Source organism: Eleutherodactylus coqui, chromosome 3 (assembly GCF_035609145.1).
Source record: "Eleutherodactylus coqui strain aEleCoq1 chromosome 3, aEleCoq1.hap1, whole genome shotgun sequence".
In the NCBI taxonomy this organism is placed as follows: Eukaryota; Metazoa; Chordata; class Amphibia; order Anura; family Eleutherodactylidae; genus Eleutherodactylus; species Eleutherodactylus coqui.
The window spans coordinates 70,267,487-70,290,629 of record NC_089839.1 but is presented as its reverse complement, the minus strand read 5'-3'; the positions used below and the strand labels follow the sequence as shown (position 1 = coordinate 70,290,629).

The following is a 23,143-nucleotide window of genomic DNA, read 5'->3' as shown; positions in this document are numbered from 1 at the left end:
AATAGTTGAGAAAGGCCGGCGTAGACAAAGTTTGAACCGGCCCTACTCTCCGATAATATATACAGAGGCCTCTTTGCTTACATTGTATACATATGCAAAAGCCTTTGTGACTATATACAAGAACAAAACGGGAAGTGCTTCAGAAAACAGTCTTACGAGAACCCACTCTTCACCGATGGTCCAAAAACATTTTAAAAAATACTAAAATCTTCTATTTTCTAATGCAGATCTACATATGAGGAACACAGAGCAATCCTCCATAATCCCTGTAAAGACATAATGCCATATTTGGTAATATAGTCATTTGCCATCGTGGCACTGGCCAAAACAAAGAAGGACATTTAGCCCTTTTTTTTTGTCATTTTGAGATGGTGAACTATCCATTAGATTTCATCATATCTTACTGAAGCAATTACATCAAGAAAATGATAGCGCGTGTGGAATCAATTATGCATGCACTTGGCCAGAGACCAAAGGCTATGGAGTCGGAGAGGGCAGAATCGTTCGACACACACAAATAAAAAGCCCCTAGATCTCACAGATGGACCCCATCAGTTCATCTTACTGCCTAAAAAGTTCATGCACTTAATAATTTATTTGTGTTCTGGATACTGTTTCCATCTGAATATTAACAACTGTAGCGTGCTTTTACCACACTATGGAGCAGAGGCGAAGGGCACCATAAGGTCCCTCGGAGGTTAAGAGATACAGTAATATATAGCAAAATCTAGAAAGATTTACATTTTATGTCGAACTTTTTTTTATGTCCTCATATATTCATTTATTCTTCTATGGCTCCATAGACTTGTTGTGTCCCAAGCTCTGTCAGGCCACATGATGAACTTCAGGCAATGAGGATTTTAGCATAATGGACAAATCAATTTTGAATGTTAAGGAGTTTGTAGACAGACAGGGAGAAGATGTCACCTTATTTTTTCTGGGTTTTACATGAGTGACAGTAATGAAACTCATTTGGTACCAAAAATTGAGTAAATTAGATTTTTTCCAAACTTGTATGGTTTTTAGGGCGCGGTACAGATTTCATCCTTTTTTATAGCATTTCAAATTTTTGAACGATTGAATGGAGAAATTTACATTGATCATGTTAATCCGCATTTGTTTTTACGGATTTTAAATGTGAATTTCATGTGGATGTCTGTTCGTTCTGCAAATATTTGGAATATCGGAAAACACGGGCTTATGGGCAGATTCGGCGTGTTTTGGCGTGTTTTTGTGCACGCAAAATCTGCACTACGTAGAGAATAGAATCCATCTATTTCAATAGGTTCGTGCAGGCGGAAAAAAACGTAGCATGCTCTATTTATATGCACACCAAAGGCCGCCAAAGAAGTCTATGGGAAGTGCGCAAATACGCAAGGGGATGCATGAAAGACTGCGCAAAACTCGCACGGAAAAGAATACATCTGGACCTCATTAAATAAAATAGCCTTTTAAACCACGGAAGGGGTGAGTCGCACACACAAAAAGTACAGTACTATGCAGCGCAAATCTACCTCGTTCAACCTCGTTCCCAGCACGAATACATTGCACTGCAGGGAGCGTTTTTGCGAACACACTCGTATGATGCCATCCTATGGCGTAATTGCGCATGCAAAATTTGCGTATGCAGTACACAATATTATCGCGTCATGCGCGCGCATTTTGGTCCCGCAAACAAAATAGAATGTATTTTATTTTTCTGCTTTTTTGCCCACCAAAGGTGTGAAGTCAATGGGGGTTGCGCAAATGCGCATGCAATATGCCAGGAGATGCATGAAACACTGCATGAAACCACTGGAGAAAGAAGACATTTGGAACTCATTAAGACTAATTAGCCATTTCAATCGGTGTGTCTATGTTTGCCGCACGCAAATGAACATACCTTGCAGGCGCAAAAGGTGCAGTAAAATATGCCAAAAAGCATTGCTCATTCTGCAAGAACGCAGCGCTCATATGCATACACCCGTGTGAAGCCAACCTTAGACCTCGTGCGCATGGCAGTGTTACTGTATTATGTCTCCACACAGCTTGGAGCACCTATATAAGACTATAGGGCATGCATACAAAGGTTCATTTCACAGTTCCTTCTTCTATCTGACTTGTAATGTAGTGCTGTACAGAAGCACCATATGGTGAGACATGGAGAGCCGACAGCTCTGTAGGGAACCTTTCACCTGGGGTGGAATAGGCTACACAACGCAATGCAAGCCATGGTAAATTCCGCATCAAAATCCGTGGGCTACCTGCAGATTTTGATGGGGACTTGAAAATGCCTTAAAACCGGTCTGTAATTCCACATTAAAATTGGCAGTTAGAGCTGCACATTTTTCGCATGGAATTCCACCCCTGCGGATTTGGCTGCTGGCTGCGATGTAATTCGTTCCATGTGAAGGTCCCAACTACAGAGCCAAAGGCACTCGGTGTGCCGCCACTGTTCAACCGGCTCTACCCTGAACGTAGGGCCTTCGTGTGACACTGAGTATTGTACCAGAATGGTGGAGAAACCCTTTACCCCAACTAGAACTTGTTCAAGACTCACTTCTTAAACATATGTTCTTGATTCCTATTTCATGAGACGATGGGTTAGATAAACCTTTACTTAGAAAGAGCACTAAGGTTTTGTTACTGTGATGTCACGAAAAACAAAAAGGAACTTGGGTATAGGTGAGTTTTAGCCGATGATTGGAAGAACACACGTACTTTGCTCATTTTTGCAAGCCGAGCCCAGCATCAATCGATCTTAGATGTATTTGTAAGACCAGTTTTTATATCTTGGAATGCTACAGCCCGGTGGAACAGCACAAGCAGTAAAGCATTCCGTCTCACTATTGTCAAATTGCTTGCAGCTTAACCTCCTTGCCTTTTTTGCCAAGATCAATTCAACTGAACCGTTGGGAAGGAGGAAAAAAAAAAGATCTAGATTTTTGAAGGAACGTCTACCTCCTCTCCCCCCTACCCGCACCCTCCACCATCACTACCACCAAATGGGAACTGTTTCATTGTACATTTCACAAACTGTACTTAACAGAAATGCAGAAACTGATAAAACATATTTAATTACTGGAGGTTAGGATCCTAATTCCTCAATTCACTAAAGGAAAGTTGGCAAGGAGATGCATCATTTTGCAGTTTTTTTTTTTGCCTGAGCATCTGAGGGAGAAAAGCCACTGAGGCAGCTAATACACAAAACATGATCAAAAGTGATTAACAACAGCTTCATATGCAAATTGCATTAATGAAGGAGTGCAAAGTCATCATGTAAATTAAATATGTCAAATCTCTGGGTGAACTTTCACTCATGAGAAGAAAAAAAACATCTATTTTTTTATATCATCAATTTCCTACAGAATGAAAAATCTTAAGAATCTTGGTGCTATAAACAATTTTCACCTTTTTTTTTTTTTCCTCCTCCTTCAGCAGCCTGACAGGCCAGGCTGATATGTGCCGAATGCACATGTTAATAAGCCAATCAAAAATGCAAAACAATTCGCAATTACTGCAAGGACCTAATGGTCATTAGAATTTACAACTAGGTAATGAACTAAAGTCTGCCCACACCATGCATATTCATAAAGCAATTTAGCCTTTGAAGATTAAAGCAGTGCTTAAAATTCAAATGAGCTTTAGCAAATTATCAGTAAAATTCATCCAAAAAGCACAGTGCTGCGTGTCCCATGATTTCCCCCCCACCCCACCTCTTTTTAATGCAAACCCGCAGAGCCGCCTTTTATAGAGAGGTGCTTAGGGGTGCAGAAGGCAGCACTGCCCCAGGCCTCACGTGTTTTTTTTATGTGGCCTTACTTTGCCTCATTTCACTCGCAGCCCTTCATGTATTTTCCGTGCAAACACAATTAACTCTTTCATCGCTCTAGGCTGTATATATATAAAGTTAAGCCGGTTTGCGATGGCTAAAAAAAACTTTTCTGTAAAGTAGTGGGGGAAAAAAAAAATCATGCATATTTCATATCCACGGCCGATCATTCTCAAACCGTACTGCCAAAAGACGCTTGATTAGTATTATTATTATTAACATCATTATTATTTTGACAGTCCTCACCAAGTTGGTCCATTTATTTCAAGGTTTGATTTTAACAACTGACACGCCGGTACATGTAAATTTCCAGTAAATGAATACATGTCTACTTTTTCAAATCGTATGTGGGAAGAAAATTGTATATAAAATCATTCATTCATTCATTCAACTCTTGTTTAATTTGTCTTGTTGTAATTATTTCTATAGAAGTACCAAGGCAGAGTTTGTCATTTAGCTCTTCGGGGCAACATTGTGTGGGCATTCGGGTTTATTATGCTTATACAGTTGGCACGTGGCTGCCACTCATTGCCAATCGAAAGAATGTATATCGCTAGACATTGACGTCGTTTGGTATGCGGTTGTGTCCAAAAGCGTGGACAACTATGCCTTTCACTACAGTTGGGAATGCTAGATAATGGGGTTATTCAAGACTATTTTGGCATACGATTGGTCGTTAATGTATATGGGCACATCTGTGTATACGCCAAACGATTTACAGTTATATGTGACTACTGTGCTCTACTGATGTGGTGTTAATTAAGCCATAGAAACTTGGTCTACTGGAAGTCCAGTGTAGAGCCAAAAATAAGTTATTCCGATTGACCAACTTTTTATGTATTGATGTCAGGTAACTTATACAGTAGAGGCGGTACACAAGAAAGAGTATGTGTTCAACACTCAGGTGCGAGGCTGTTGGAGTCAGAACTTCCAATTTGAGGGCATTGAATAAACAATGTAGACATGAGTTATATCGACCTTTCAAAAAGAAGACCTCGTGATACAATGTTGCATGCATGCACTTGGTGCAGACACACAATCTTACTTTTGGTAGTGAAGGAACAGGACATACTTAGGAGAACTGAAACCCTGGTGACTTCATTCTTACATCTTTAAATATCAGATGTGGTGGCGTTGGACAGTCAAATGCAAACCCATGTCTCAAGTTGTCTTTCCGAAAGTCAGATTTGCATGTACCAGCCAAGCCATGTGAGACAAAATCAGTTATTAAGGCCGTTAAGTTCTGCTTCATCTTCATTATTTTTGAGGAAGTGGCACTATCAATCAAGTTCACACTTTCGAATAGACGCACGCTCTAGCTAGTAATAATACTGACCGTTGCTCGATTGTGCTTTCCTAAAATAATGCATAGTTTCATTAATGCTCTTTTTAATGTTCATGGGGGGGTTGGTTTTTGCACAGACTTTCAGCAATGAAGAGGAAGGAGCTAGCTTTGAATGCTTAACTTTTAGGTCTCAAGAATTGCTTGTGAGTGGTCTGCTTATTACGTAGGTAGCCTGGCCTCAGGTGATTTTAGAGATAAAAAGTAGAAGTCAAGTCCCTAAAATCAAGAGGCAACTAAAAACATTTACCAAAAGTTAAATGGTATAATTAAAACAGCAAGCTAAAACAGCCCATAAGTATAATAATACAACACTTGGCCTGCCCTAAAGGGTCCTGCAACATAATTATACATGTAATTAGACTGGTTGCTCTTCAGTCAGAGACCCAATTCCCTATTTTAATTGTTGCATTAGCTCCTAACTAAACCAAATACGCCTTATATGTTTCTCATTGTCTATACATAGAGCAACATACCTCCATAAAATGACCCATGGATGCAGGATATGGCCATGTAACCAATGATATCTCCCCTACATAACTAGGAGTATACTAAAAAATGTAGTTTTGAAGACCATAGAGTATTAACTTTATATCTCTTATTTTATTGAGTTCTATGAGTAGTAAAGATTGGAGCAATTATCCCTATAATACCCTATTATTCCTACATAGATGTTTCAGTGCAGATGGATAGACCATATAGAAGCATATTGAGACTCTTTATCACACTTCTGTGATTTATCCACCGTTCTATGAAACAGTCCTGCCCAAAGTAACGCTCGAGCATGCCCTGAACGGAGCCATAATAACATAAGAATAGCATAGAGGAAAGTTGCTGGGTACCGAAATCTCTATTACTAGTGTTCAACCACAACGGCAAATGCAACATTTGACAACGTTATGGCCAAGTGGCCAACAATCACTCACAAAATGAGCTACAATCTACTACTTACTGATACTACTTACTTACAGTACCGAAAAGCTAGACGTGACCAAAGACGAAGCCTTATAATATTTTATACACTGTGGATGTGAATTACATTACAGCTTTGGCAGCTTTTGATATTTTAGCAAGTATGGATGCCACCGATTATGGCTCGAGAAGAAATATAACATCACACGGCGCTGATTTTGGTGCAGATCTGCACCAAAATCTGTAGCAAATCGGTGATCCTTTTTGAGGTTTGTTTAATATCTATTGGTTAAAAGGCTTGATATCTTCTACCGCTTGAACCTACATCAACCCTACCGTGGGTACTCAAGGCTGCAGAAAGATGAAGAGTTAACAACGTCTCATAAGGTTGCTTTTATTATAGATGGTGAAGGGTGTGGATTCTAAATGTCAGGCGTACACCTATACCATGAGGCGTATGTACGGCATCACAGCCTTCAGACACTTATTTCCTATGCCCAACGACTATTTTTGAGTCGAAGAGTACAGAGACATTGCTCCACGGCGTGAACTGCAGGATTCTCTAATCACACTCAGTGGCAGGTAGTTGTACTCATTAGTGGCCTCACATTAGAATTTTACACTTCTACATCACAGCGTCTCCTTCACTTTTGATTTGTTTGATAGCAAATTCCCAGATGTCACGTATGAGACTCATCGTTAGAACAATGTGATGTAGACTAAACGGCACTATGTGTATCACTTTCTACATTTTCATTATGCCATAGATATAGAAGAGCTAAGTTTGTCACTCGGCACATATCACTATGCACTGGCTTGCGGTGCAGAATGCACAACGAGGGACAGTTGAATGGCAAATTCAGTTCTACTCTATCTGTGAGTTTTGGACACCTTAGTGTTTACGACACGTATGTTGTCATAATCCGTTACCAATAACCGCAGAGGGATCATTAATAGGACTTCAAGTATGTTAGTAGGTAGAGACGGAAAGTTCTACACCTTGGGGAGAAGAATCCAAATCTTGTAATCTAGGCGAGTAATGAGAAGAATGTGAATGTACAACAAATTACAATGAAGCAAGTACAAAGTATTCTTGTCGTGACTTCGTCAATAAAAGTGAGAAAATCTCTCCCTTGTGCAAGCACTATTTTTTAGCAATTTAAACTTAAATTAAACCAATTTAGTATATTAGCATGGGGAAGATGAGACCGCCGCGCCATTAGGAGCTTCAAATGGCCAATTTTATTGGAAATAAAATAAGTACCAAAGTATAAAAAAAAAAAAAAAAAAAGAAATTCCTCCAGACATCTTTATCAGCCATAGGTCTACATTACATACAATCCCTCCCAGTGGCAAAGTTATTATCCAAGAATGAAGAGCCCAGCCATAGTTTACATGGACTCTATCAGAGCCAAGACAAAAGACTACAGACAGACAATAGCTTACAATGCAAATGTATAAAGCAAAAAAAAAAGGGCCACAATTCTTAACTTGCCAAAAACGTTTCCCCTTTTGCAGCGTCTGCAAGAAAACTGAAAAGCGGTCTTACCAGGGGAGACGAAGAAAGAAAAATGTCACAAAGGGAGGTTGAAATATTTCTAAAAATTAAGCAATTAACTTTTCGGCAGAATTCAGCAAGCGATCGTGATAGACTGTTCTGCATAAAAAGCAGGAGTCGTGATCCTCGATCTCAGACCCGCGGCCGGCACAAAGGACGCAGCCCCTGCACAATGCCTGCTGTCAGCAAGTGAATTATTTTTATACAGGAATTTTTATCTCTATTGTACAAACAAGTATGTGCCTGCGCCGACTTGTTAAGCAATCCACTTGTATGTAGAATAAGAAATGCCTTTTTTTTCCCTTTCCCCGCTGCTACTCGTCACACAGCCCTAACATCACAAGACAACACATTCTTTGAAGACCCTGATTTTTCCATTTAATCAGTCGCTTTAAGAAGCTATTTTTTTATCGGATTTTTTTTCTTTTACTTTAATGCATTCATTCATTTTTATAAATAAATATTAAATAATTCTGTTTAAATTTCGTCATTTTTTTTCCCGGTTTTAATTTATTTATTTTTCGCCTGATACATTGTTGATTTTAGTTGTTTTTTTTTTGTGACACCCCTTCGCCACAGAATGTTACGGTGTTAAAAAACATGGAAAAATTACCTTCGGCGTATAACTAGCATTGAAGGTAAATAACCCTATTTCTGTCAGTTTTATTAAGTGCATTGCCTGGGGTCTGTTGTTTCTATCCAGAGGTAACAAATGCAATTGTCAAAAAAGCAATAGCCACGCATTATACAGAAAGTGCCGTTTGTGGCCTACAATGGGCTTTGGAATAAACTAGAGATTAAAGCGTCCATTCAGTAATGTATTAGCGTAATATCCATTGAACATCAATAATAAAGCATCATGGAGGGGAACGGGGAAATATCAACACGTATCTCGTCAGCGATCGTTGGGTGTAAGCAGGTGGGGGGTACGTTTTTTTTTTTAGACAAACGCCTCTCTCGTGTGCTACAGTCATGGTAACTTAGTGCCGGAGGATGAAACGTGTTTATTTCAAGCACACCTCTTCTTGTCTGCACATCTGTGCAAGGGAATTTTTTTTTTGGGGGGGGGGGGGAGTTGTTAAAAGTAGATTCAGAAATTTGCTAAGGGTGAGCCAAAAGTCAAAGCAGAACACAAACTGCTGTTTTACATTTTACAACCTCAGCCACTGAAGCTCAATAAAATGCTCTTCTATTCTGCGCCACGGGTTGCAAAACTTAATTTTTAAGTTCGTTAGCAGCTCTATGGGTGCAGTTGTCTGATACTAGAATAAGTTTGCCGGGTCCGATATGGTAGGACGGAGTTTGTTATATGGACAACTCACCATGCGTTACCTGTGGGTTTACAGGTAGAACCTTCTACTTAGAGGGTGGCTCCAAAGTTTAAGCTCTGCTCATATATAGTTTGACCTTACTTTCATGTAGACTTTTAGTTTTGCATACCCATTCTCCGGTGGGGATTTTTTCTGTAGTTTTTTTCCCCCTTCATCTAGACTGAGGCAGTACAACTCTGCATATGGCTTTGTCCTTATTAAAATATTCCACTGCATTGTCTACAATGCTGTCCATAGTCTGGTGCAAAAACACCATATGTAGCTTTGTGATTGACAAGCATTTGTCCATCTAACACCCTGGAGCACCCTAACCACAAACAGGTTTCCATTATGGCCCAATGTGGATTCACAAGAGCATAAGAAACTGTAAAAACACTGTCAACGCTCTTTTAACTAAGCAAACTGGGAAAGGGTGAATGTGTTCAAGTGTGTTTTATTATAAGCATGCCTCTTTCTTCTTTGTACACTCTGTTAATTTGGTCCATCTGCCAACGAAGATGTTCTGCCTGCAAAATGGGCATACTGCTAAAAAAAAAAAAAAAAAACTCCTTCCCACCATTAAACAAAGGAAATGAAGGCTTCTAATGAAAACACCAACCTTTTCTGTGTCGGAAGGGGGGCATGAGTTTAGTGAAAAATTGCAGAAGTGTTAAGAGCAGCCATTATTCCAAAAGGGTTAATAGGAGCGCATAGAAATCTAATGCCAACATTGTACCAGCATATTATGGCATTGTTGTGTGCTACTATTGTTACATTGTACTTGCACAAGTGATCATTTTATACCTATTGTACACCACGTTAGGAAGCACCAACTTCATTTTCACATAGGCAATTAAAAAAAAAAAAAGGCCCATTAGCAGGAAAAAAAGGGGGGAAGGTAACTGCACAGATGAAGTCGGAAACAGACATATTGAACATTTTAACAACGCTGTCACTCGCACTAGCTAAGCATTGTACAATTCCCTGGACTGACTGCACATTATAATTTCAGCTTGTAGCTGTGTACAGCTCTATTATAGAGGAAGGTGAGTGGAGCATTAAGATTCCGCCGGTGCGTCTGCCAGGAAATTTGCATGCACTGATCTAAACTTGCACCTAAAAGGCTTCTCGAAGGTACTGTAACTTTGCTAATATTTCATACACAAATCAAGAGTCCACGCGGCAGGAAGGCGTCCTGACCTTAACACACCTGCAACTTTTCCCGTTCAAGTCCAGCTCTGAGTCACTTGGGAAACCACAAGTAAGCCTAATGGAAACATTCAATAATTCTCTGTCCCTGGATGAACAGTAAAAACCTTTCCAAATTGTGCTCACGATGTTTATCGGCTTTGGCCAGACTAAATGTACGGTTCATGGGAAGCGAGACCATTGATAAAAAGTCACATCAATCTAAGCGACTAAGTCATCCTGCAAAGTCATAAACACACTGTGCCAGTGCAAATATGGGGCAATGTGGAGGAGCAGGACAATATTTAAGATGGAGCAGATAGGGTTGGTCATTTGCACTATATCCGACTTCTGTAACATAATTCATAGTTATCCCAATGGTGGGGGGGGGGGGGCAAATTCGGTTCTGAGATCTCATCTATACCTTGAAGACTGCTTAATAATCTGCAACAGATACTACAAGTTAAGCACATGCAGAACGCATTACGAAAATGACAGCTTACTGCGAAAATCTATAAATTCATCAGTTTATCCACCGAATTGAAACACAATTTTGAAGCAAGGCCAATCCCATGAGAAATTCGAGACGAAATCTACCGATGAGTCCGGTAGGAAAAAAAACACAATAAGATCCCCGATATAGCTAAAGTGTGTATCAGGTGTGTGTATGGGTGTGAATAAAAGAGGATCAGACCCCTTTATCTAATCACATAACTGCCAGCATACCCATGGCACAAACAGAACCTCTACCAGCAGAAAGCAAATAAAGATGCTTACTGATTAGATCTCATAGTAAGTGATGGCAAGATGCCAGGCAATGTCCAGCTTGATGCTAAGCGTCTTTTATTGCACAAAGCTGGTACCACGGCATACAAATGCCAACTACATTGCTGGCAAAACGGTGTCTAATTCAATATGAAAGGAACCATTGCTTCTGTAATCAGCTACTTCGGCATCTCCAAAGGGCATCTCCATTATTACGGTTTTTACATAATAAAGGCATGATGCGAGCATAGTTGCCTAGCGTAAAGATTATCGATCGAACAACACACATCAATTTTGTTTACTGCTGGTGAATGGACAAAAAAAAAATTCTTCATTCTAGCAACGGTCTACCTGATTATGCCGTCTTCATCTCATAAGTGTGATCATTGTCTCTCTAGTGACAGTCCCTCCCACAGTTAAACATTACAGCCTTACGATTCACAGTTCAAAGCGTGTATGAATGCGAAAGCTAATTGATACAATAGATATAAGGTCCTGCTACTGTGTGCGATTCCCCCATAAAGTCCCATATATTGATGAGACATGGATACATCTACTATGAACATTTCGTCTTTTCCCTATCCCATAATAAAACACATTCGCACAATGCTATCTGATACAATATGTATCATACCAGCATTCATTTTAACTAATTAGGGTATCTAGCAAATTATATCCCAATATATTCCTACCCAAGCAGATAGCTAGCATGTCCTAATTACTTTATAGCCACATGAAGATAAATATTCTATATAGCTTCAACCCAGAAACAAGAATATCATTTACTCAATGCATAAAATACTCCGAGCCTATAATACAAGCCAGACTAGAATTCCAACAACAGAAGTCTTATGTGCAAGTACAGAAATGCAATCCTCATGGTACAGTTCCTGTGTATACAATCGCATCTTTCCTACATCAAAGTACATAGACGTTCTACGTCATATTTACAACTCAGCGGGGCCTCCATAATGACCACATGTTAATTAAATCAATTCAGACCATAGATGTAGAGCTTTTTTTTTCCGTATAGAGATAAATGAAGCATTTATGGCCGGGTGCCAGAACAGAAGGAGCCCTATTTTGTGTAATTTCAGAATATACAAAGGATTGACACAAAAATGTGACGTCCGTAAAATGTACTTTTTTTTTTGGTTTGACTACATAATATCCTGTCGTGATGGTAAAATCAAAGATCGTTAGAGTCTATAGCTGGTGAGTTAAACAAGTAGATAGCTGCCAATATTGGAATCCATCACTCTGTCGAAAAGTTAAGGCAAAAATTAGTATACAAGTCTATTGTAAAAGTAACGCAAAGAGTAATACGCAACCCTATTGGAAAGGCAACGCAAAGAATACATGCAGAAGGGACGCACACAGAACAAACATTCTTCTGTTGCTAATCCCATAAGAACGACACATCGTTACATCCAACAAAAAAGACTTTAGACTACTAAAGCAGAATTGGGAGGTTCATACATATCTACATACAAGCGTCGGAGAAGACCTGTCCCACCATAATTGAGATGACGGTCTTCATACGTTCACGTTGGACTATGAATGACCAGTATATCTCTTTAAACTTTTTCTAATATCCTGTATGTATCTATTATCTAAGATGCCACTGTTGGTGAGATGATCAAAAATGCTCTTGGCGTAAAAGGATTGGCCTCCTAACTTTGGACGAACCATCGGACTTTTGAGAAACCATGAAATCTCAAGCAAGGCATGAACTGGCCAACTTCTGTTTCAATGGGATATTATTTATATTCGTATATACATGCGACTTATGAGTAGTATCAATAACATCTAAAACCTGGGACAAAGTGCATATGTTCACCTCTGTGATGTTCTACTTAGGAAATGTTCTCCTGTAGAAGGACGTGTTCAGCAGAGATTGAATTTTGTATCTGATAGCACAATTTGACTTCTATTTCCACTAAGAGTATAAGGATTACACAGAACATCATCTAATGAATTACAACATGTTCCAAAAATGCTTGTTAAAAGGATGTCTGAAGATGTAAGAATCCCAGAAGGAAGTTACTTGTGAATGCATGAACCCAAGTCTCCGGATTAAACCTATAAATGGATCAAAGGCTGGAGATGCTCAAGTTCTAAAAGTAACCGAAAAATAGAGGAACCTTATTTATAAGATGCTATCTGGGTTGAGGCGAATACACAGTTCTTTACAGGAGGAGTTCTCCCGAAAGACTGTTTAGTTACAGTAGCCTCGAAATGAACATATGGAGTTTATCAATAGAGTGACCTATTTGGGACAATGGCAAGCAGTCTGCTTTTAATTCCTTCTTGACAGATACTGTGTTTTGTCTTTTAAACAGAGCTCTCCGATATGTAAATATGATGTTACATCACTCCAATGTTACTCCATATTTGGTGATTTAGAGTGACTTTGGATCTCTAAAGGCTACAGATCCCTTCCACCAACCCCGGCTTCATTAATCATGAAATACTATTCCGCTGCTATTCCCTCATATAAAAGACAGCAATTGGAAATGGTCACTAGGCCCTAAGAAGTAGAAAGAAAATTAACTATGCACATGCCAAATGAAGCTCCACTACAGTAACAATTATATTGATGCTTTATGAACCTTAGCTATAGATGTAGCAGAGTTGAATATGTCGTTTAAGTCTACGGGACCAGATTCTATGCGCATTTAATAATCCGATGTGCCTCTAAATCTTATGAAGAACCACTAATAAGAGTCTCAATGACAAACCCAACCAAAACCGCACATCATTACATCTGTGTGTATGTACTATAATGCTTATATAGGGTTTGCAAGACAGATAAAAGATGTATTATCTATCCTCATTCATCTTCTATAGATATACTACATTCTCACTATACTCTATGCAAACTTTTACAATACAATTTCCGCCACGTAGTTGACAGTTGTCAGACTACAGATGAACATAATCGACCATGACATGTCCTATATGTTCACAAAAGGCCATCAAAGCCTATCAATGTTATAATCCGACAGTTAAAATAATATTTCTCATGAAGGGCCCAATGCAAAAAATTTCATTTAACTACTACTCGGCCAACCTACACAGTAAGTGCAATGCTCCCCTGGGCAAACCATGGCCTGTAACTAGGTGCCAGAACCCAGTGTATTCCATATCCATCTTGCAAGGGGAGAGCTACATTAAGATGTAACTGTTTGATTTTCACACATGCTGACCTTATACTAAATACACCACACAGTCCTCGTTCTCACACAGTGCTGGGCTGCAAGTCAATTCACATTTCATTGTCTGTGTCTAAAAGGTTAAAACAACAGATACAAAAGAGAGGGAATCTCATAAAGAGTAATACACTTGTGACCTATTCTTAGGAATGAGGTTTGCCTGGACTTGGAAAGGCAATCACCGAACTACAACTCTTTACGTTTAGAATACCATTTCTACCATGACGATTCGGAACGTGCTATTAGCCTCCTTCGGATTCAGATTGCGCTGGAATATACAGATGTAGCAGAGCTTGATTCGTTATTTAGATGCTTCTTTAGTGCATCGTAGTAACTCATGGAGTTAAGATATCTCAGTAGGTTTACCAAGAGTTCTAGGGAAGACCCTCCGATAAACTGTGATTTGGCCATAAGTGATACGTGGACCCAACTCAATCAGCTCTTCTGCAAATATATTATATATAGATATGAGATAGATAGGTGATTGATAGATGATAGATAGATAGATATAAGATAGATAAATAGATAGATAGATAGATAGATAGATAGATAGATAGATAGATAGATAGATAGATAGATGATATATAGATATGAGATAGATAGGTGATTGATAGATGATAGATAGATATTAGATAGATAGATAGATAGATAGATAGATAGATAGATAGATAATAGATAGATATGAGATAGATAAATAGATAGATATGAGATAGATAGATAGATATAAGATAGATAAATAGATAGATATTAGATAGATAGATAGATAGATAGAAGATAGATAAATAGATAGATATGAGATAGATAGATAGATAGATAGATAGATAGGAGATAGATAGATAGGAGATAGATAGATAGAAGATAGATAAATAGATAGATATGAGATAGATAGATAGATAGATAGAAGATCGATAAATAGATAGATAGATATGAGATAGATAGATAGATAGATAGATAGATATGAGATAGATAGATAGATAGATAGATAGATAGAAGATCGATAAATAGATAGATATGAGATAGATAGCTAGATAGATAGATATGAGATAGATAGATAGATAGATAGATAGATAGATAGATAGATAGATAGATAGATATGGGATAGATAGATAGATAGATAGATAGATAGATAGATAGATAGATAGATATGAGATAGATGATAGATAGATATGAGATAGATAGATATGAGATAGGTAGATATGAGAGAGATAGATATTAGATAGATAGATAGATAGATAGATAGATAGATAGATAGATATGAGATAGATAGATAGATAGATAGATAGATAGATAGATAGATAGATAGATAGATAGATAGATAGATATGAGATAGATAAATCAGTGCAAGGTTGTTCTGAAGTGGTTGTGTAAACCAAAAAAGAAAATAAAGACACATCTGTCAAAACCACATCAGAGGTATGGGAAAGCACAGAGAGGCATTTATCATTTGGCTGAAGAGGCAGACTGCAGAAAGCGGCCTTTCCTGTCAAACCAACCTTTTGAAATTTCCAACATGCCCTTAAACTTTTCGAATAAGCATGTCTGTGCGCTTCAGCAACTGCCCTCTCTACTCTGGCCTGGCCAGTCGAAAATGGCATCTTAAAGTCAAGGTCAGAGGTGTCACTATGCCATGGGGCTGTGTTTAATTACAGTCTGCATGCTGACAGCCAGTATGGATCCAAGGCTAGCTACAACATGATTTAACCCTTCCTCTACTTCCCACTGGCAAACTTGTTCACGAGATGCTTCATAAAAAATAAATAAATAATTTTTGCAAGCTAGAAAATAAAAAATGTACAAAGATCTAGATTTATATATTTACATGTAAAGGCAAGCGTGGATATTGTATCTCCATTTAAGTACTATCAGGTCAATGCTTAGTAATAAAATTCTGGTCCTGTTTTTTTAGGACGGCTATTGTACCAGACTCGTACAAGCAAGATGCTATGAACACCTGACTGTCCAGTCTTAGGAGAAACAAAATGTGTGCCTTGCCTAGGGATATATATATATGTATATATATATATATATATATATATATATATATATGTATATTAGTATCATGCTTCCATCAGACATGCATTCATTGATTTTTGAAATCTTAACAAAGAAATTGCGTGAAGTCAATTCTATCCTTGTCAATAAGGTGATCTGACGAGTACAGAGGCATTCAGCAACCTCCTCTCATTAGATTTACCTGCTGCATTTTCCTGTTTAGGACAAATCCCTCTAGATGACGTTGACAAACAGTCGTCATCCTCCGGCGTGACCTGGATGCCAACCTCCACAGGATTGGACGCTTTCTTCAGCTCACTTGGCGTAGGTGAGGGCGGCTTATCCACAGCCTTTTCTAAGCAAAGGCTGCCATTGCATTGTTTCCGTTTGTGCTCAATAAAAATAAGAATGTCCCCCAATGGGAAGTTCATCTGACACTGGCCACAGGTAAGAAGGTCATGGTCTCCTTCTCCAGTTCCCAATGTGCTGTTGTCTGGTTCATCGTCTGTTAAAATGGCTTCGACAGGTTCGGCTGCAGTGTAGAAAACAAAGAAAACATCAGCTCTCTTGAGAAGGGAAAGAAGAAACAAGCAATAGATAGGCAAGGTCTATACCCCATTCATACTCTCCTAATGTATCTGAGAACCCCATATTGTCAAGAAAATGATACAATGGAAGAACCATTATGAGGGAGTATATCGGGAGATTTTCTCGAGACCATGCTAACGTGGTTGCTGTTGTAAGGTGACCATGTCATTATAGACTGCAAAGACATTTTTGAATGAATATGTAGATGATGCCTGGAAAATTATTTAACCCACAGTGCTGAGAGGCAGGAGAAAGAGATAGACTCATACTCTATTTGCGTACAAGAACTACCGAGGTACATATAGAACTGAATCTAAATACTTTGGAGGAGTCGATTCTACAAAAAAAAGCAGTTAGGCATTTTGAGATATTCCAGAACATTCGTACAATGTATCCCTCACGTGTTTACATTCACGTTGAACCATTATGGAGAAGTCAGTGTGGTCAAGTGAACGCCACACCATGTTTCCTAACCACTGATAGAAGTCTGTTTCTGAAACTTGGACTACCTTTTCTACCGGCTGTCAAAGTTGACACATTGTCTTAATGGAGATGCTAGTCATTTTTCGGAGTGGTGAGATGAAGCTTCTAATGAAACCTATACGCCGTGTTGAAATCATATTGTTCCTAGAAAGCATTTTAAGAAGAATAACTCTACAGCAGATCTATGGACATTCCATCAAGCTGGGGGGAAAAAAACTGTGAGCCACGTTCTCTGATTCGTCACACAAAGACAATGGTGACACTACAATGTCAATTAGAGCACAAAGAAAACCCATTTTGAAAATATCATGGTGCCCAATACAACTATCAAATAGTTAATCAGTCTGACCTTCTTAAGCAGACTGCCAATTTCACATTTTAATGAACTTAAAGCCACAGAGAATCAAAAAATAGATTTTAATTTGGTCGTAGACTATTGGAATAGATCCTGGTAAAGTGCAAAAATCTACTGAACTCAGGTTAAATTTATTTCAGCCCCACATAGAGCGAATATTGAAAGGGGAGATCTGGAGTAGTTCCCAGTTGAGCTGTATAAAATAATATAAAAGAGTGACACCTTACTGCACCTGAGCTTCAAGTAGGACAAAGTCTGACTTTCGATAAGTCACTGCCTCTAGGACTACACCGTATTATGTAAACCCTAATGTTAAAGGGTCAAGATGGGCATAGTCCTGTCACAACTCTTACAATGGCAACTAACTAAATACAAGTACTATACTTTTTATCCCAGACACTAATAGATTTGCTTTCATGATTCTGCACAAGTTCAAGACCCGTTCAGGTCATTTAGGACCATAAAGCAAAAAAAAATAATCGCTCCAGATACATACACCATGAATGCTGGAGGTTCAGACATAGTTAAAAGATATTTGCACAAAATAGGCAAAAAGTCTACCAAGTGCAGTCACCGGCCTGATTTACAATCAAAACCAGGAAATGAAGTGCTTATTCAGAGTTAGCTGATTACTCCTCCACATTTCACCTAATTAATTTTATAGGAGGCAAAGTTCTTGAAAATAACAAGATGATCAGATGTACAGATATAAAATCCATAACCTTAACATTACCGACGCTCTTCACGTAAATTATTTCTAATTAGCTGGGAATACCTCCTGATAAATAAGTACATTCAACATGCATATATTTGGCTCCTGATGTATAGAGATAGCATAGCACAGGGGGAATGATTCCATTATTTGGCATTAGTATTAAAATCCGACGCAGCTGTGGGTAACACTCAGTCGCTGTATGGACCCTCGTATATTTTGTATACAATATGCTACAACAGATATACAAGTTATTGGGGGGTGGGGGGTGCATGGTTATTATACATGGGACATGGTTTTGTATACATGTGTGTATTTGTATTGAGAATTTTAAAAAATTTCTGAAAAAAATTCTAAGACTCTGACTCTTTTTGGAAGTATTGCTGCAATGTGTTAGAGGTTTTCAGGTTGATTTGGAAGGAAATGCTTGTATTTTCTCAACGATAATGGTGAACACAAAAGTGTTCAGTACATTGACACAATGATAATGTTACCCCGAGTCTGGTCTAGTCCAGGATTTACTAAAAATAATAAAGATCTCGGGCCAGACGACCAACGTTTTTGATGTGAACTTTGCAAATAATAAAGGCACAATGGGAGCTTGAACAGAGGACTCTATCCCTCCCTCTTCCTCTCTCTGTCCAAACACGTGGATGAAAGGCAAACATGTCAGACAGTCAACAAGGAACCTCTCTGTTTTAGGAAAAACCTGTTTCCCTCCCCTCCCCCTCTTACACAAGACTTCTTGCCTCCCTTCATCGGAGTTAATAAAGAACAGAACAATTTAAACTTAAAACAAAACAATAGGCCGGATTTAGAACGCCACATGCAAACTTCAATTTGTCCCTTAATAGAAAAATAAAAATAAATAAATATATAAAATATTTTAATATAAAACGTTTATTTTTGTCCCAAATTTTTTTTTTACGTATATGGAAAAACTATTTGTAGCTATGTCTGATTATTTTTGGCTTTTTCTTTGAATATGACTGTATGCGGTATCTTTCATACAAAATAAATGATGCCCATTATAGATTAATATATGTATATATGTGCATCAACAGCATGAATAGTGATGTCCGCGAGTGTGAAAGCAGCTGAGGACACAGTTTTTCAAGGTAGTTTAATCCACTGCCTGCATCGCCTCATTTAAATAAAGCACCATAAATTGTAGATATGGACAAAGAAATGAGAAGGAGAATAAAATGTGCTTCCCATTCACCCCCACCATGAAGAAAAACAAATTATGAAAATGTAGGAATATATGTTGAACCGGTCAGGTTCAAGTTTGTACGTATTTCCTGATCTTTCTCTGCTCCCTAGCGGTCAGGTCTGGTATCACACAATGTGTCTTTAAGTAAAACCTCATGTTGTCGATCAAGTTCCCCGAAGCTCCCTTGGCAAAGGAAGGGGGTGGGGGTTGGGGGGGTGGTAGAAATACCAGGAATAAACAATAATGCAGACAACAAGCGGCAAAATAATAGGCAATGATCGACGATAACCCAACAATGAATGGAATAGATGGAAGCTTATAGCATACGGTTTCATACCGGATACATTGTAAGTAAACCTACTAACAAGTCCCATAGGGAATAGAATACTATAGGGTCAGATGTGGCTATTTGTTACATTTAACTTTGGCTAATGTCTTTCATAGTCCATCTGGAAAGAGAATGTCATATAGCAAAGGTAAAATAGATCAAGGAAATGTGGCGGAACTTAATCCCAATACAAGCCAGTGCCTCTGTTGCACCAATCAATATCTGGGAAATTGGAAAGGGATTGATTAAAGTTGGGGGATAAGTGATACATGACCAGTTACCATATCAAAGCTATGGATAGGGGAAAAAAAAGATATAGCGAAATATAGATGGTCATTGCCTGCCACATTGTTTAATAAAATTGTGGACGCCATTAAGAATACATACATGTAGATGGGCTGACAGAGATCTGACGCATGCTAATTCTACAATGCAAGTTTTACAACAAGCTGCACACTATTCACTCATTGTTCCCAGGATCCGGAGAATTACTCACGGGAAAAAAAAAAAAGACTAATTCCTTATAAAATACCCCCCAACTCTATATAATTTTTTTTTTTTATCTCTTGTATAGGTTACAACACAGCTGTCAATGTGATTCCTTCCACAGAGGATCTGCCTCTTCAGATCATTTTTTTTTTCAACTCACTTTTTTTTTTTTTTCTGGAGATTATTTTGCTTTTCCTGTCTCAGTTGTTGGCAGGAGATTCTGCACACGCGGTGCTTGTAAACATTCAGACACGAGATTTTTCCCAATCAAAATCCACTTCCACTTTTTTGAAAATCTTCCAAAAAATAGTAAAAGAGAGAGAGAGAGAGGGAAAGGAAAGGGATTTCGTCTGCCAGCTGCTATCGAGGCAAAGTTTTGAAAGAAGAAGAGTTTGGGGAGAGGATTCTTTGAAAGAGCAAAAAGTGGCATCTGAAGACAAGCTTATCCCCCCTTTGCACAGCTCTCACTGTGTTCTTGCTCTCCCTGGGCAAAGCTATTACAGCAGGACAGAAGCAAAACCCTGGGAGCATGCAGCGACCCTCAAGCTTATGCAGTGCAGTCCACAAAGAATGATCTTTTGCCAAACCTTACACCTTTAGAATGTTGCAGTTTTCCAACTCGCAACTTTTATTTCTAAACATTCCGAAGCCTACATGCTACATTGTTTCTAGATGCCTATCACTTGGGGCTGAGTACATGATCTCTTGTCAAGTGTCCAGTTCAGATGCTTCTCTCTGACTATAATCCCTGTGCTTTCTTAACAGAAGAAAAAAAAAGTATTTGCAATTTCTGCGATCAAACTAGAAGAAAGTGAAAGGCTTTGTACAGAGATGCAATTACTTCGCCCCCCTCCCCATCGGTGAAGCTACGTCTCTGTGCAGGTAAAGCATGGATTAAGCAAGGTACTTACGTGAGTATTCCCGTTTGCTTAAGTGCTGGGGCTTGCCTTGCTTGCGGCGAGACATGTTGGTTGGTGGGTGGCTTGTGAGAGCTCGGTTCACATCGGGAGAGCAGGGTTAGAAAGAAGGAGACTCCAGAGAAAATATCTTCATCAAATGCCTTTGACATCCAAAATAAATTAGAAATAATACAAAGATGGTGCAGGGAAGATGAATTGTGGGACAGCCGTCATGCCTTTTTTTTTCTTTTTTGGAGGGGGGTGAAAAAAAAGAAGAGAGAGATAGAGAAGGAGAGAAATGAAAAAAATGGCAAAAGCCCCCCTGAGCTGCAAGTTCAAGTGCGGACGTGACGTCCCTGCAAACTTGAACGTCAGGAGCTGGATGGACAGAGACATACAAAACATGGGCAGGGCCAGGGGGAGAGAAGAGGAGGAGGGAAGGCAACACCAATGGACATTCATAAGGGGCTGGACAGGAAAACCAGACCCGGGCAAGCCAATGGACAGTGATCAGAAGGAGAGGGGGTGGGAATGAGGGCACTCACAGTACAAGGGGGAGGGTGAGGAGAGAAGGGGCTAGACACAAGCTGCTGCTTATTGAAAGGAAAAAAATATAGGAGCACAGTGTCGAGCTGGAATCTGATCCTGCTGTGGAGATAGCAAAGGAGAAAAAGAGATCACAGCCTCTATCACATAAACACACTATATACGTAGAGCCTTGTCAGATGCACATAGGATGCACGCAAGGGAATCTGCAAAGAAATAGGTGACATACTAGAGGATGATGACTTATTAAAAGGTTCCCGGGGTCGCCGACGGTCATCGAAAAAAGGATAGAAAGTAACCGGGTTGGATCTAGAAGAGCAAAAGGTGCTAAAGTTTTACAGATGTGTACGGGACGGTTAAATATACAGAGGGAGGGGTTAAGAAGTTGCATTAAAAAAAAAAAACTACCATGAAAGGAGAAGGTGTGAGCTTTGCAAATTCATTACCCATATAGAGCGTGTTACAAATGTATCAAATCTAGGTGGTTGTTTATTCTTATAGAGTGATACATATATATAAAAGTAATACAATGGGTATCGAAAAATCCGAGGCGAGCTGGACAGATGAGAGGTTGTCCTTTAAATAGGTCAAGTGCGCAGTGGTCAGTTCGGCGTCGTAAATTCCAGGACACAATGGGTTAAGTCAAAGGAGGAGGAGGAGGAGATGACAAGGAGGGAGAAGAGATAGGTATGTGCAGACAATGAAGCAAGAGAGGACATAAGATTCTATAGCTGGAAGGCCACAAGGAAAGAGGGCAGAGTTCAACTGGTTTAAGGTGACTGGTAAAAGAATTGATTGGTCAAACAAACAGAAGTAGTAAAAAAAAAAAAAAAAAAAAAAAGAGGAACGAGACTTCAGATATTGTGCTTCCTTTTGACCAGTGAAAACCACTAACAGGCGACTTATCAATAACTACACCTTGTCCAGCAGAGAGAGATATAGAATTCTCCCACAGCTGTGTATAGTCTACAGTGATAACAAAGCAGAGGAATAACACAAGCAAGAGGAACAAGATGCAGCGGATACAAAAATAAACATGTTGCGTTTTATTGAATACAGTGATACTTTTTATGGTTGCTGCTCCTTTAAGGGAAGTTTATCAGATTATGCAAATTGGATATAGCACTTCTATAGTACTAATTATATAAGGGAAAGATTGTAGATAGAATTATAGTGTCGGGTTTGTTCTTTAGTAACACAATCTATTCCTGTACACTGGGATAAAGAAAATAATGTAAAATAAACCAGAGTTGTGTTTCTGCTGACAGGACTTTGTCTTGGGGGCACAGACAGCTTTGAAGAAGCTTATTAAGGAATGTGCAGAAAAGCTGTTGGAAATAAGACACTGCCTGAATCCTACACACAAGTTGCTGCTGGCAGATATCCCTGTCTATTAGAGGCGATGTAGTTTCAGCAGTAGCACCCCCTAGGATCTCA

At 39.0% G+C, this 23,143-nt stretch overlaps 1 protein-coding gene across 4 annotated transcripts in view; it reads right to left on the bottom strand.

The window, feature by feature from the left end:
- BCL11A (BCL11 transcription factor A) overlaps positions 1–21,648 on the bottom strand; it is a 141,239-nt gene extending 119,591 nt beyond the window's left edge. For 2 of the 4 annotated variants that reach the window (XM_066595739.1, XM_066595737.1), the window contains exons 1-2: positions 21,173–21,647; positions 16,296–16,625 (exon numbers count right to left, since the gene is read on the bottom strand). In XM_066595739.1, the coding sequence (XP_066451836.1) occupies positions 16,296–16,625; positions 21,173–21,227 (385 nt within the window). In that variant the 5' untranslated portion in view covers positions 21,228–21,647. Of the gene's footprint in view, positions 1–16,295; positions 16,626–21,172 lie in introns of all 4 variants that reach the window. The other 2 variants (XM_066595738.1, XM_066595740.1) reach the window with 2 other exon arrangements.
- Between the last annotated feature and the right edge of the window lie 1,495 nt (positions 21,649–23,143).